Genomic DNA, 14,217 nt, shown 5'->3' with positions numbered 1-14,217 from the left:
TACTGCCAAGCCGGCAACATTAAGGAGATACATTTTTAGTCGAGGTGGGAGGGGAGAAGATGTGCATATTGTGTATGTTTATTTGAAAGTGTGTATGTTTTCTTAGGGTGACGGAACAAGACACAGCCGAGGCCTATACACCGTGAGGGATGTGGAGAATAACATGAAAATAAGAAACACTTGCCAGCAAATAATTTGGCAGCGATGAACATGTGCAACAGTCTTTTTTTCAACTAAAGGTCTGAATAGATTTGTGCAGAAAAAGGACCAACTACGAGATCCACTGACCCAGAGCAGCGTCTGTTTGTAGTAAGTCTACTTTAATCAAAATGGTTTGAGTGCATTAAAGTTCCAGCTAGTAGCCTAAACACTAAACAGTCACACACAGTGTAAAGTAAATCAAGTTTGCCGCCTTGGTTCAGACCATGAAGCCTCTGTGCTGTTGGACAATATGAGTGTAATTTTGAATATGTTCCTCACAAAGAAAATCTAAGAAAAACTAAAACTGTCTAAACATGAAGTGTCAGTTGTCCTTCTTCTTAGAAAGTAGTGTTTATTGGCTTTTGGTAAATCCTCTTAGAGGTGCATTACCGCCACCAAGTGGACTGGCGTCGCTACATTCTAATTCAAGGGTTTTATCAGATTAATTAAATTGTGCTCGAGAGCGGCTGCTGAGTCACGTGTGACACCTGGTGGTAGAAGGCTGTATTTCAGGTCCGGAGCTCAGATTAACATCAAAGTGTTGAGAAGATTCCCACACTGGCCCAAACCAAGTAACAGTTTACGAGAAGACGAGTCAAATACGGACCTGAATTATATCCCACCCATAAAAGCAACGTGCATAGCAACATAACAAAACAAAAAGAGTTCTTTCACATAATCAGGACATTGCAATTATATAATATGTTTATTGTTTATTAAACAACCGTACAACAAAGCTGTATAGCTGACTTTATTGTTGATGGACTGATGAGAGGCATCAAAACATCTGCAAAAAAAATCTCAGTAACGAAAGTATTTTTTAGTCAAAATGTAATGTAAAAATCTTCAAATTTAACTAAAAGGGAAATAAATGTTCAATATTTTAAGGAAAAGGTCTTAAAATATGTTGTATTTGTTTACTTTTTAGTTGGAATGAGAAAATACATTGTAAGTAGGAGATCAATCTGAGCTCAGTCTACATGTAGTTGTGAAATGTCACAGATGTTTTATTTTAATGAGAGATGTGTGTTGAAAATACAGCTGTTATGACCTTGAGACGTACTCTATGGGGCCACCATCAATGCAGCATACGTGTTTTGTTTCCTCTGGTTGCCAGTAAAGTCCCCGAGACAAGGAGGTGGAATCTTGCCAGTATCAGCCCATTATATCATGAGAAAGTGTGGTTGTGGTAAATGCGCCTCAGATCCAATCCACACAAGTTTCTATATGTAAACGTCAGCATTGAGAAAACGACAGTTAGATGATGATCATTTTGTTCCCTTTATTGTGTCCACCCCCTGCAGTGTCATATTAAAATTGGATTCAGGACTATTGCTCTGGACAGAGATTGTATTTGATGGTTATCCTTTATCAAACAGCCAGGAAACTGAACAATTAACAAACTGAAAGAAAGAAGTTTTGCATTACAACGTATCATTCCAGATGTCTCTTTAACTAGAGATAAGTGAAAGTATATGACACTTTTGGCATTGTAGCCTGGTGTCTTTGATATGTATTCAAATGGACGGCAAGCAAAAACTGCCAGTTTTGTAAACTCTGCGCTGACAAAAACAGAAAATATGAACTTTGAACTGATTCCAACTCTCCCGGATCTCGTTGAGCTTGTTTGTAACAAAGTGACTTATTGATTGAGGGTGAAACATCAGTTTTCCTTCAGCATCTATTGGGAGCCTGGAAACAATCAAATACTCTTGGTTAGTCAACGTGTTGTGGTAAACATGTGGTAGCACCTGCAGGATATAAAATAAATAACATAATCTGCCGGTTGGAAAACATGAAATCAGAAAGATGTCTGGAACAAAGGCCCGGAAATAGGACACTTACTTCATCCTCCTTAAATAATTAAATAGCTACCAATGTTTTTATTTCACACACAACAGTCAAAGGCTGACCCCGCTCACGCCAATATTCCAGAGATTTGATTGGACAGAAAGTATTAGTATGTCCAGAAAGCAAATCATATTCACAACTGTTAAGAATTACACAAAATACACTCATTTGATTGGATAGATCAAAGAGGTGTCATGGGTTAAGTTGGACCATGAATTGACAGTTTTTGAAATTGAACATGTGCAATTCATTCAAGAGAGGCCCAGAATAAATTTTTTTATTTCAATAAATTACTTTTGTTCCTCATTTATTTCAATTTTGGAGATTTGTTCCAATAGACGGTCAGCTCAAAGCAAGTCAACACATTCTCAAACGTCACTGCTGTTGCCAATACAAACACTTCTTCAAAGTTTTACTTTGAATGTAATATTCATGAGACATACATGAAAACATATTATCGAAATAGGTCACCTGAGCAGCAATTTGCAATTACTGTTCATAATAAGTGAACAGAACGTAACAATGCAGTTTCTTAATGATTTACATCATGTAAATTGTTTCGTTTTTCTTTAGAGCACAGCTGATGTCATTGATAACTGTCCCAGTGCTCAGCTGATGGCACTAAACACATCGAGAAGATGCCAACCATGACACCAAGGGAAATAAAAGCCTTACATACATACAACACACACACACATACTGTCAGAAAAGGAGTGACTATTTGATTGGGTGTTAGCATGACCATGTAATAGTCAACTTTATGAGAAAGCAGACCGTATTAGCTCCTTGTTACCACTGAGCTATCGGGTCATGACTGCTGCTATCCTGTGCCATCACCTGGCGGACTCTAATCACAACCCTCATACACACATACACACATACATACATACATGCATACATACATACATACACACACACACATACATCACAACAGAATGGAAAAAGAAAATTTTGGGTTTTTTTTTTTTTTTTGGGAATTTTTACACAAACAAATGACAAACAACAGGAGAGAGGGAGAGAGGAGGAGAGGGAGGAGGAGGAAGGGGGGAGGAGGAGGAGAGGAGGAGAAGGAGGGGGAGGAGAGGAGAGGAGGTCCTGAAGTGAGGGGGAGAGGGGTCAGGAGTCCAGGGTCCGACCGCCGTCGGGAAAAAAAGCTACCGGTGTGGCGGGAGGTCATGGTCATGATGTCATGCCTCCTGTGGGGGGAGGCGGGGGAAGGGGGGGAGCAGTGTGGGGAGGGGGGTGTCAGGACTTTCTGGCTGGCTTTTGGTCAGACCTGGAGTGTGGCGACAAGATGGGGAGAGGGAAGGCAGATTGCAGCCCGGCCGGGCTGGAGCGAGCCGTGCCTGCCCGCTGCAGCTTGTCTGGCTCTGCCAGTGCTGGGCAGGGAGGTGATGGATGGAGGAGCAGATGATGGACTCAACGATGGCCGTGAGAACTGCTGGCAGGTTGAATTTCAGCTGCCTCAGGGGACAGCCTCTGGAAGCATCCTCTGCTGGGCCCTTCTTGGAGATGGAGCCGATGTTCAGCTCCCACCTGCTGTCCTGGGAGATGATGGAGAGGAGAGCCTGGGAGGACTGTGGGGGGAAGGGAGTCACACAGGCAGAGAGGGGGAGGGCTGCATTCTCCTGACAGGACAACCATCTCCTCACCTCCTGGAGGAGCTGAGCTCAGGTTGTTCTGGCTGCACCAGGTCCAGGGTCAGGTGGTCTCCGTCCCAGAGCGGCCCCGCCCCCGCCAGAGATGAGTCCATAGGGGGTGGGGTCATCCGCGAGGAGTAGGAGCTTGACGGATGACTGACTGGGAGGTGCAGTGGTGTGGGGGAAACAGCAGGAGGGAGGAGGGAGGGGGGGGGGGAGCACAGTGGGGGGGGAGCCTGCCTGAGAGCCTTCCCCCCACGTGCTGCTTCCTTCCTGTCAGTCCAAGGTTCTGCACCTGCAGGTGGAGTCGGTCGAGTCGTGGGGCTGGGAGAGCTTGTCCTGCAGGGGGGGAGATGATGATGGAAATGAGGGGCAGAGCTGGCACAAACAACAGGATGAGGTCTGTGGAGGAGGTTCTCGGATGGAGGAGGATGTAGTGAAGGAGAGGACTGACTTGACTGCCTCGTCTGTTGGCTCTGGCTCTGTGAACACTGGGGGAGGTCAGGAGTGGGTGGGTGGGGGTCTGGGTGTGACAGGACCCAGCGTTGCAAGGGGACCATGACCACAGAGGAGTCAGGGCGACAGGCCTGTAGTCATTGAGTCCTGTGGTGTTTTTGGGACGGGAGGAGGGGATGATGGTGGGGCTTGAAGCAGGCTGGGCGTGGCATGTCTCCAGGGAGTGTTGAAGATGGACAGCAACAGCGTCCGCATAGTGCTTCAGAGTGGAGGGGGTGGGGAGCCCGGCCGGGCCCGCTGGGGTTCTGCTTTACAGCCTGTTGACTGCTCTCTCTCTCCAGGACCAGGCGTCGCTGAGTTGATGGAGGGTGCTCCAGAGGTGTGAGCCCCTGATGGGCTGGGGGAGGGTGGGCTGATGGTCTGTGGCCATACTTACATACGGCATGTTATCTATCAGTTTCCTATAGCTGTGGGGCATCTGAGTGTTATCATGTGCTGTTCATATGTGAGGATTGTCCCTCTCTGCGTCTTTGGCCAGGCTCTGCAACAGAAACCCCTGGAAGGCCTCGTCGCACGACTCAGGAATTAGAAACTCAAGCAGCAGGTCACAGATGCAGTAGATCAGATGCCTGCACATAATCACACAAACGGGGTAAATGACAGGCTCAACTGTTTTTAATACAGCTGCTTATCAGGACAGTATTGGAACATGAAATGATTAAAGAGAGCAGATGTGTTGTATTTATGACTGTATGAGGTGTGGCACTGTGCATGACTTGACTGACAGGAAACGGAGGAGTTAGTTAGTTAAGGACCGTCTCAAAAGTGCAAATTTAGAGGCCAAAAGATTTTGTAATTATTGTAAATAACTTACTCTTTTTATTTAATGGACATTTCAAACAAAAACAGTTTCAACGATCTCCTCTCATTATAAACACGGCTCGTGAAAATCATGCAATGAAATCATTAATTTCCACCAGGACCATGAACAGTTACACAGGTTTAATTTAGACTCAGTTTAGGCCGTATAATCTGAATACACATACAGATATCCTTGTGACATAAACAGATTCAGATAATAGCCATAGCAATAGATTGCACCCCTACTCGCTACAGTTTAGTGAATTATAGATTTGATAACCAGAAACATTCGTTTCCTGTATACACTATTGATTTTAGTCTCTGAGCTGTTGGGTGTACCCGTCTTATAACAGCAGAATCAAACGTATGTTTACTCCACAGTTTGTTTGTTGACTTACTTGTTTATCATATGATCCTGTAAAGACTCCAGCATGGTCTCCAAGCTTAGTCTGTACTTCTCACTTCCCAACATGTCAGTGATGAGCTCTGCCTCAGAGAATAAATCACAAATCAGAAAAAGAACAGGAGCCGTCAAGAAATCAAAATGTAACGAGCATTCAAACAGCTGCAAGCTGAATCATCTTCTGCATGCCTGGCAGCAGCTGCATGAGGCAGTCCAGACATTGCTCCTTGGTCTCCTCTCGTTCTGGGGCACTACGCTCTGGCCGAGGTTGAGCAGGCAGTGTGCCGCCCGGCCACACAGCTTCCTGCAGCGCTTGAAGGTAAATCACCCAGCATGGGGCACTGGTCAGGTGGGCAACCCCCAAATCCAACCAGCTGAAACAGAATCAGCAGTTTAGTGCAGTGGTGTTCCTCCTTGCACAAACAAATGCACATAGATGCATGTAAAGTACATACTTTCATTGATTAGGAAGGTATATACACAAGGGGAAGCAACACACAAACACACACTTTAGTACATCTCAATGAACCATTTAAGGAACATGAACATTATTTACTGGCATGCTGAGTGAACCCCAAAACTCCCAGAGGCATATGTTCAGTCCAAAAATGGAGGCCAGTATAATCAGTTAAGGACACAAGAGACGAGACGAGCACAGTTCCCACAGACTGTGTGGTAATAATAAGCCCAGTGGAAAAGATAGATTCCCAGTGAGGCATAAATATTGAAAGAAAAAGTATTATTTTGAAAGGAAATCTGACATTTAGTGGTGAACCCAACATCTGGATGTTCAGCTGTATGAAGGGGCAAATAAAGGAGAGCCGCAATGTCCCAGCCCAGAACATGTGTCTGCAGTCACATCATTGCATGTGTTCGTAGCATCAACTACAATTTCAGCCAAAGTACTCCTAATAATAAATGGGTTTATAGATGAACTTTTTCTTCCGGTGGCCGACACTGAGTTGTTTACACGTTAAGCAGGATACAACAGGAACACACTCATGAAAGCTCCACAGGAGCTGAAAGAGACACCTGCCTCTCAATGAAGGTGCCAAAGAGCAGTCTGATGGTCTTCTGTATGTTCTCAGTGCAAAGCCAACTCCACTGGTCCTTCATCAGCAGACACACAATGTTCAAGGCAACATCTGCCACGGCTGTGTCTGCAGTGCACAGCAACAGACACACAATACATTCACAGCAACACAACAGTAGGAACATGTTCAAACACACATGTATGACACACATGTATCGACAAAACGCATCAAAGGTGGAAAGCGACTGTGAGAAATATTCAGCCAATGAAGAAACAGAAACAATGGAGTTTTACTGCGGCCAAGCGGTGATGCTGAGTTACTGCATGCAGATCCTACAGGACTGTAAAGCATGCAACACAAGACAAGAATGATACAATAAAATATATACAGTGGGTACGGAATCCAAAGTTAATTTTATTTCTGATTAATGTACACTCAGCACCCCATCTTGACAGAAAAAAACAGAAATTTTGAAATGTTTGCAAATTTATGAAAAAAGATTTGCAATAATTTGCAATCATTTCTACATTTCTGTTTTTTTCTGTCAAGTTGGGGTGCTGAGAAATAAAATGACAATTTTTGATTTTAGCAAAGAGTGAACAATTTAAAGGGGTCTGAATACTTTCCGTACCCACTGTAGACTCAAACAATATCAACCTGTGCCAGGAGGTTTCCCAGACGTCTTCTTGTCTGTGCCGGGCGGCTCACGGCTCTGCTTGGCTGTCTCTTTCCCGTTCGGCTCACATAAAAGTCGTTCCTGCTCTTTGACAAAGCTCTCCAGGACCGACAGTGACATGCCATTGAGGATCTATAAGGAGCAAAGCAAATGTCAAACAGACGTTTATCAATCAAAGGTGTCAGTGACTTACAGCGCTGCCTTCACTAAAGCAGTAGGTCACTTTCGGGTGCAGGTCAGGTATGTTGAGAGATGTGGACATTTTGCTTGGGAACATAAGCCTCCTGATGGATGAAACAAAACAAAACAACACTTTTCCTTTCATAAGAATACCAGATAAACAAGATAATTCAAAGACTGTGAAGATGGGTTACACGTGGAAATCGCTCCGTTATTAAGGGAATGTACATCGAAGACATTTTGGGAACAATGACATTGGACTGATAGAGAGATTTCACCTGTATTTTCTGCTGTCCATTATTCTTACATCAGCATCTCCCTCCAGGTCCTCCGTTGGACTGAGGGGCTCGGGATGAGGGAAAGCTGTCTTTAAGGTGTCTAAAGCATTTTCCATCATCTTAAATTTTGGAGAAGACCGGAGATAAATAAAGTCCCCAAAACAAAACCCATTGATCATACTTTCCCATGGAATCTATAGCATTAGGCAGATCTTATTTAAACTTTGGACGGAGCCAGGGTTCACACATACACAGACATCAATGTTCATTCAATCTTCTCATCTAAAAAGAGACAAAAATCGAATATTCCCGGAGAAATTTTAAGCTACTTGTTGGTTTCTTCCAATAACATTGACACGATCGACAGCATGACGATTCTTTCTAACCTTATCTATTCTCGACTTGATAAAAGGCTTTCTTTCAAAATATGTGCAAACATCTGAGTTGACAGCCAGGAACTCCTGCAAGTCCTCACTGTTGGATGTCTCTGGAATGCTGCTTAATTGCTTGAAGAAGAAAAAAACAGCAATCAAATTACAGAACAACATAAATCATTTAATTACAGAAGTTTCGACCCAAGCACTTACTTTAAGGAACGTGTCCAGCTGGCTCTTACGGGCTTCCACCTTGTCGTTGTCTGCATTGCCAAATGGGAGGTCAGGGAACATTTTCTTGGGACCTTTGACATCTGAAATCCATGACATTTATTGCATGATTTGCAACGATGATCTGACTCGTACTGAAGTGCAATGGTCAAATAAAGAGGACGAAAGTCACTGACTCTTGATTACTTTCTTGACCTCAGGCTTCTCCTCTAAACGTGTTTGCAGATTGAGGAACTCGCTGTATCTGCGGTTGACAGTGTGACAGGACACCGGCTGCAAAGTTTCACTGTCCTCTGCTGGAGCCATCGTCTCAAACTGTGAGACGGAAAGTGGAGGTTATTGTGTGTTCATTATTAATAACATACACTACCGTTCAAAAGTTTGGGGTCATCCAGACAATTTTGTGTCTTCCATGAAAACTCACTTTTATTTATCAAATGAATTGAAAATTGAATAGAAAATATAGTCAAGACATTGACAAGGTTAGAAATAATGATTAATATTTGAAGTATTAATTTTGTTCTTCAAACTTCAAGCTCAAAGGAAGGCCAGTTGTATAGCTTATATCACCAGCATAACTGTTTTCAGCTGTGCTAACATAATTGCACAAGGGTTTTCTAATCAGATATTAGTCTTCTAAGGCGATTAGCAAACACAATGTACCATTAGAACACTGGAGTGATAGTTGATGGAAATGGGCCTCTATACACCTATGGAGATATTTCATTAGAAACCAGACGTTTCCACCTAGAATAGTCATTTACCACATGAACAATGTATAGGGTGTATTTTTGATTAATGTTATCTTTATTGAAAAAACAGTGCTTTTCTTTGAAAAATATAGACATTTCTAAGTGACCCCAAACTTTTGAACGGTAGTGTATATTCAGATATCAAGAAGTAAGAGGGGGCACAACCTTTACAGTGTAGAGAGTATATGGGTGTGTGCCTGTGCCCCGCTGCTCCTTTGCAGCGACAATGCCTGAGATTTGAACATTCTGGATGTTCACAGGTGCAGCTTGGTTGTTGGAGGCATCGAAGTTGCAGGTCCTTGGAGGATATGTTTGGGATTTCTCTTGGGCGATACCCGCTGGCCACTGGGAGTCCTCGGGCGCCGCCATCTTCGGCCCAAGATTTTTCAGAGGTCCGAAGCAACCGAAGGCCTCATCGTACTTTAAAGTGATCGTGTTGCAGATGTTCGTTGGAGAACCGCAGTCACAAAAGCCTCCTGTCAGGTCCTCCTCTGAGTCTAATTGAATCAAGGAGTCCAATGAAATCAATTTGGGTTCTGGTGAGTGGGAGTAGCGGCCAGACGGGAGGGAGCAGCAGTTCACTCTGCATGGTGTGAGCAAACCTGCGTGGCAACCGTCTACTTTCCCGGCAGACGTCAGGCTAACCATGCTGTTTTGTGAGGAATCCCTCTCACAGATGCTACTCCGGCTCTGCAGATCATCAAAGTCGTAGCTGTTTCTGCTGTTGAAGCTTGCCGGATCAGAAGAAGACAGTGACTTGCATGTGGTCCAGGACTCCTGCAGGATCTGACATCTGTATAGAGCCGCTGGGAACTCAGCCACATTGATTTCCTGTGGTTCTCCGGACCTGGTGATTACATCGACGACGGTCTGGTTGAGCCAGTCGGGGTCAGACACCCTGCTTATGAGCGGCAACAGCACATTGCAGGTGATGATCTCTGTCACCATGTAACCTCCAGTCCTGGTTTCCATATGGGGGTGTGGAACAAGCACATGTAAGACGAGGTTAACTAGAGCTCTTGAGTAGCTGAGCTCAGCGGCTGCACTGCTCACAGCTGGGTGAGGGGCACCAACTTCACTGTAGAGCTGCCAGAGGCCAAAGCTCTGCTTTTGCGTCGACTGTATCTGCCTCGCCGCCAGGCAGCTCTCCAGGTGACAGCCATACAGCTCTAGCAGCCGCTGGACCAGGGCTTTTCTGTCCACTCGCCGCGCACGCTCCTTCAGTTCCATCGCTGACTCCAGCATCGTGTTACGCACGGCGCGTTCAAACTCCCCCTCCACCTCTGGCAGGAGAGTGCGATACCACGAGGACACAGAGTCACGCACCGCTTTGTGGACGGCATTGTGGATCGCGCGGTTCAACCGCCACTCGTGTTCGGGCGAATGCAGAGGTGGGTTAACTTTGCCAAGAGGCAAGAAGTGTTCCAGGTGGAGAAGGCTGTTCGCGTCCAGCGCGGCGCGGGACCCGAGCCAACCCCCGAGAACCAGCAAGAGACTGGTGAAGACGCAGAGCAGCCACAGAGTTTTTTTCAGCGTGAGAAATACGATGTGTGGCGGGAGTGCGTGAGTTAAGACCGAAATGCGTGAGTCTCACGCTCAATGCGTGACACTTGAGAGCCCTGTGTCAGATTACATGGTAGAATATATGGTAGACTACATGTTACACTATATGGTAGAATATATGGTAGACTACATGTTACACTATATGGTAGAATATATGGTAGACTACATGTTTGAATAAACTACATTTTCGAAATCCAAGATATAGCATTCAAGATATTGTTTTCTCGCATTGTTCTCCAGCACTAAACTTGTGAGGATTGTTTTTGTTTACACATCTACAGGAAGCTAGCATATGGGGCTAATCTACACCTAACATATGCAGATAGCCTCCAGTCTTCTGACATTAAACTGCCATAATTAGGAATATTTAACCCTGTTGTAAAACCACCCGTCAGACAGTAAAAATACATTACCTACAAGGTTGTAGGAGCTTTATGACACGAATACAAGCAGTGTAGGATATCCTCCTCCTCCGAGACATTGCTTTAATCCTCTCACAAAGATTATCTGGGTCAGCCTGCTAGTCAAGATAGACGCATGGCCCATATGGGCAGCTAACTAGCTCTTAGGTGTCCACTTGACCTGCCGGAAAGGCTCTGGGGTCCAACCTGGAATGTGGTTGCACGACCTTGTGAAATAAGTCGGCTTGAGATAAATAAATGTCAGTTAATTAATAAAATAATAAATGTCTGATTTTTGACAGTTGTCTATTCCACATCACATGACTGCCACACCCACACACGCACCTGGGTCCAGCTCTCTTAACTGCTCTTTAGGCACATACCTGCATCCCACAATAACATAACATAACATAACAGACCATCAGTGAACCATGTGGAACGGTGTCATGAACTCTCCCTCCTCGACGACACTGGCTGCCATCTCTGGGTTGAGAGGTGCCTCACTTACCAAACCCTCAGCTCCGCAGTATTCGTCCGTTAACTTATGGGCCTGCTCCGTGTTTTTTATTTATATTCTTCACAATTCAAACAATAAAACAAAACCAAATCCACAACAGAGATAAATGATTATCACAGTGCAGGAAGAGACAAAAATCCAACTATATAATATTTAACATTTTACACAAGTGTTGGCCGCAGGACATTTTCTCAAAGGGCTTTGTAGTCTTCATCTTTTCCCTTCTGATCATAGTGCCATGGGTCCTGAATCATGGCATATTCTGGGTTCAGTGTGCGAATGTAAGGACACCAGGTTGTGAACTGGGTCCACATGGTCGAGTGTGGTTTTAATTCTAACCAGTAGACTCTGTTTGAGGGAACAGACTCGAAAGAGGTCAGCCGTGACAGTCTCTGGGCGTGCTTTAGGCCTTGTCCTCCAAAACCATCCACAAAGCCAGTGTCTCTGATCGTAGTCGGTCTGTGATCGCTGGTATTGATGGGGACCGTTTTGTCTTTGGTGTCCGGTGCTACAACACTACCAACACTAATACCAGTAGTGTATAGTAACGAAGTAGAAATACTTTGTTACTTTACTTAAGTCGTTTTTTTGGGTATCTGTACTTTATTTTACTACTTATATTTCTGTATACTTTTACTTTTACTTCACTACATTTTGCAATGAAAACTTGTACTTTTACTCCGATACATTTCCCCTGAAACAGTATCGTTACTCGTTACTACGGAAAAAAATCATCATGAGGCAAACATCGGGGACTGTTGTGGAACACACCGCAGCGCACCTGAACGCAGCACGAACACCAGGTTGGGGATCAGTGGTCCTTGCCGCGTGTTTTCTCTTCCCAGTGATCAGTGTTGCCAGGTCCGCGGTTTTCCCGCGGAATTGGGCTACTTTTGAAGTGTTGCCGCATGTTGAATTTTTTGTCCGCTGGTTCGGGTAGACCTATTTTGCATGCAAATTACATGAATATCTTTAAATAAAAATCCATATTTAAAATGAAATAATTTATTTATACCCAAATCCTACCAAACTGACTCCAGATCAGCACGTACACGCCGACACATCCACGCTAATTATTACAGCATTATTATTATTATTTGTATTAATATTATAAGAGTGACGATCCAGCAATGCCGACGATATTGATTTGGGACTGTTGTTGTGTTTAACTACAGAGATACAAGTACATATTCACAAATCAACTCTGGATGCACAGACAGTGCATGAAACTAAATGTATAAACCTCAAATTAAAACAAACTATTTTGTACAAAACTTTAGGTTGGGGTCATGACATGTTAGGAAGTGTTATTAATTCTATCATTTCTATAATACTCTCACTTTATTTCAGGAATGGACTAATCAAGCAGCACATGGAAGAACCCTCCCTGCAGCTATGTGATGCCACCAGGTCCAGTTCATCTGATGAAGAGGACTTCTTCTTCGTCATCTCAAGCGCATGACAGCAACAAACAGCTGGATGGAGACCTGACCTGTTCAGCAGATCACATTGACTTGCTGAAATGCTTCCCAACTGTGTGCTGCTGTCTGTGAAGCTAGACACACTCTACCTGCACCATGTGAACGGCTCTTCAGCATCGCAGGACTCGTCTTCAGCCCCAGAAGAGCGACACTGACATCTGTTCATTTTGAAAATCAACTTCTTTTGAAGATGAACAGGAATTTGTTCAGTTTCAAGTGATGATTCTGGTTGTTACTTTTGGTGCTGCTTTTTTCTGTGTTAATCGTGTATTTATATTTTAGTAATTTCATAGTATTCATATATTGCTAAGTTCATCCTAGCTCATACTCCTTGTTCATGGCGGCCTAAACAAATAAACTTCATAATTCTCACAATTCTGACCCTTTGTTTTTTTTATTAACAGCATTTACTTTTACTTTTACTTTCAATACTTAAGTACATTTAATATCAGAAAATTACTTTTGATACTTAAGTACAAAAAAATCAGATACTTTAATACTTTTACTCAAGTAGTATTCTCATAGGTGACTTTTACTTTTACTTGAGTAATTTTCCCGTCAAGTATCTTTACTTTTACTCAAGTCTGACTTTTGGGTACTTTATACACAACTGTTTACTACTGCATATTCCTTAGGTTCTGATACCCCCTTCTCTCTGTGGGGCTTGTCCGCGGTTGTCTGGCGCCCCCTGGTGGTCCTCTGGAACCAGGTCTTTGTCCAAAGTTTCCTCCCATCCCGCCACCCCTCTCTACTTCCTGCCAGGAAGGTCTATTGGACCTGGCTGGGTCTGATGCCATGGCCCTGCTGATGCTCCGCCCACTCCTCCTCTATACCTCCATCTGCCTGACAGATTGTGGAGGTCTGGATCGTGGTCCATGCCTACTACCAAATACTCACACTGTCATACTCATTGAATTTGTTGTAACTCTGTAAGGATTCTTTCTGGTCACATGACATCTATTGCTTCTGTCCATCCTAGAGAGGGATCCTCCTCTGTTGCTCTCCTCAAGGTTTCTTCCCTTTTTTCCCTGTTAAAGGATTTTTTCTGTTTTGGGGGAGTTTCTCCTGATCCGATGTGAGGTCCTGGGACAGAGATGTCGTATGTGTACAGATTGTAAAGCCCTCTGAGGCACATTTGTAATTTGTGACAATGAGCTATACAAAATAAACTGAATTGAATTGAATCACTGTTCAGTTCACTGTATATTTTATTTGCTTTGAGGCCAGCTCGACCTTCAATCAATATGTTTTTAACAGTTCATCAAAGACAGATATTCTGTTGTGGCTACATCTGTTACACAACCCAGTATTCAACTAA

At 43.9% G+C, this 14,217-nt stretch overlaps 1 protein-coding gene and 1 long non-coding RNA gene across 2 annotated transcripts; one reads left to right on the top strand and one right to left on the bottom strand.

Annotated features, from left to right (window-relative positions):
• Positions 1 to 884: 884 nt before the first annotated feature.
• Positions 885 to 10,960, bottom strand: snx19a (sorting nexin 19a). Its single transcript, XM_056411604.1, has 13 exons — positions 10,914 to 10,960; positions 9,103 to 10,432; positions 8,362 to 8,500; positions 8,168 to 8,268; positions 7,967 to 8,086; positions 7,581 to 7,699; positions 7,316 to 7,406; positions 7,104 to 7,254; positions 6,449 to 6,572; positions 5,602 to 5,786; positions 5,408 to 5,495; positions 4,585 to 4,777; positions 885 to 1,893 (listed from the first exon to the last, which is right to left on the bottom strand). The coding sequence occupies exons 2-12, from the start codon at positions 10,180 to 10,182 to the stop codon at positions 4,648 to 4,650; spliced, it is 2,328 nt and encodes a 775-aa protein (XP_056267579.1). The 5' UTR covers positions 10,183 to 10,432; positions 10,914 to 10,960; the 3' UTR covers positions 885 to 1,893; positions 4,585 to 4,647.
• Positions 10,243 to 13,274, top strand: LOC130191880 (uncharacterized). Its single transcript, XR_008831278.1, has 2 exons — positions 10,243 to 10,328; positions 12,769 to 13,274. It is a non-coding gene; the product is annotated as an uncharacterized LOC130191880 (long non-coding RNA).
• Positions 13,275 to 14,217: the final 943 nt, after the last annotated feature.

Source organism: Pseudoliparis swirei, chromosome 3 (genome assembly GCF_029220125.1).
Source record: "Pseudoliparis swirei isolate HS2019 ecotype Mariana Trench chromosome 3, NWPU_hadal_v1, whole genome shotgun sequence".
Taxonomy (NCBI): Eukaryota; Metazoa; Chordata; class Actinopteri; order Perciformes; family Liparidae; genus Pseudoliparis; species Pseudoliparis swirei.
Note: the sequence above shows the minus strand (reverse complement) of the source record. Positions and strands in the feature narration are given on the sequence as shown.

Coding starts and splice junctions, on each gene's coding strand:
- snx19a (XM_056411604.1), bottom strand. CDS start 10,182: ATGCTGGAGTCAGCGATGGAACTGAAGGAGCGTGCGCGGCGAGTGGAC. Junction 7,255..7,315: donor GCTTTAGTGAAGGCAGCGCT/GTAAGTCACTGA, acceptor TGCTCCTTATAG/ATCCTCAATGGCATGTCACT. Junction 5,496..5,601: donor CCTCATGCAGCTGCTGCCAG/GCATGCAGAAGA, acceptor TCTCTGAGGCAG/AGCTCATCACTGACATGTTG.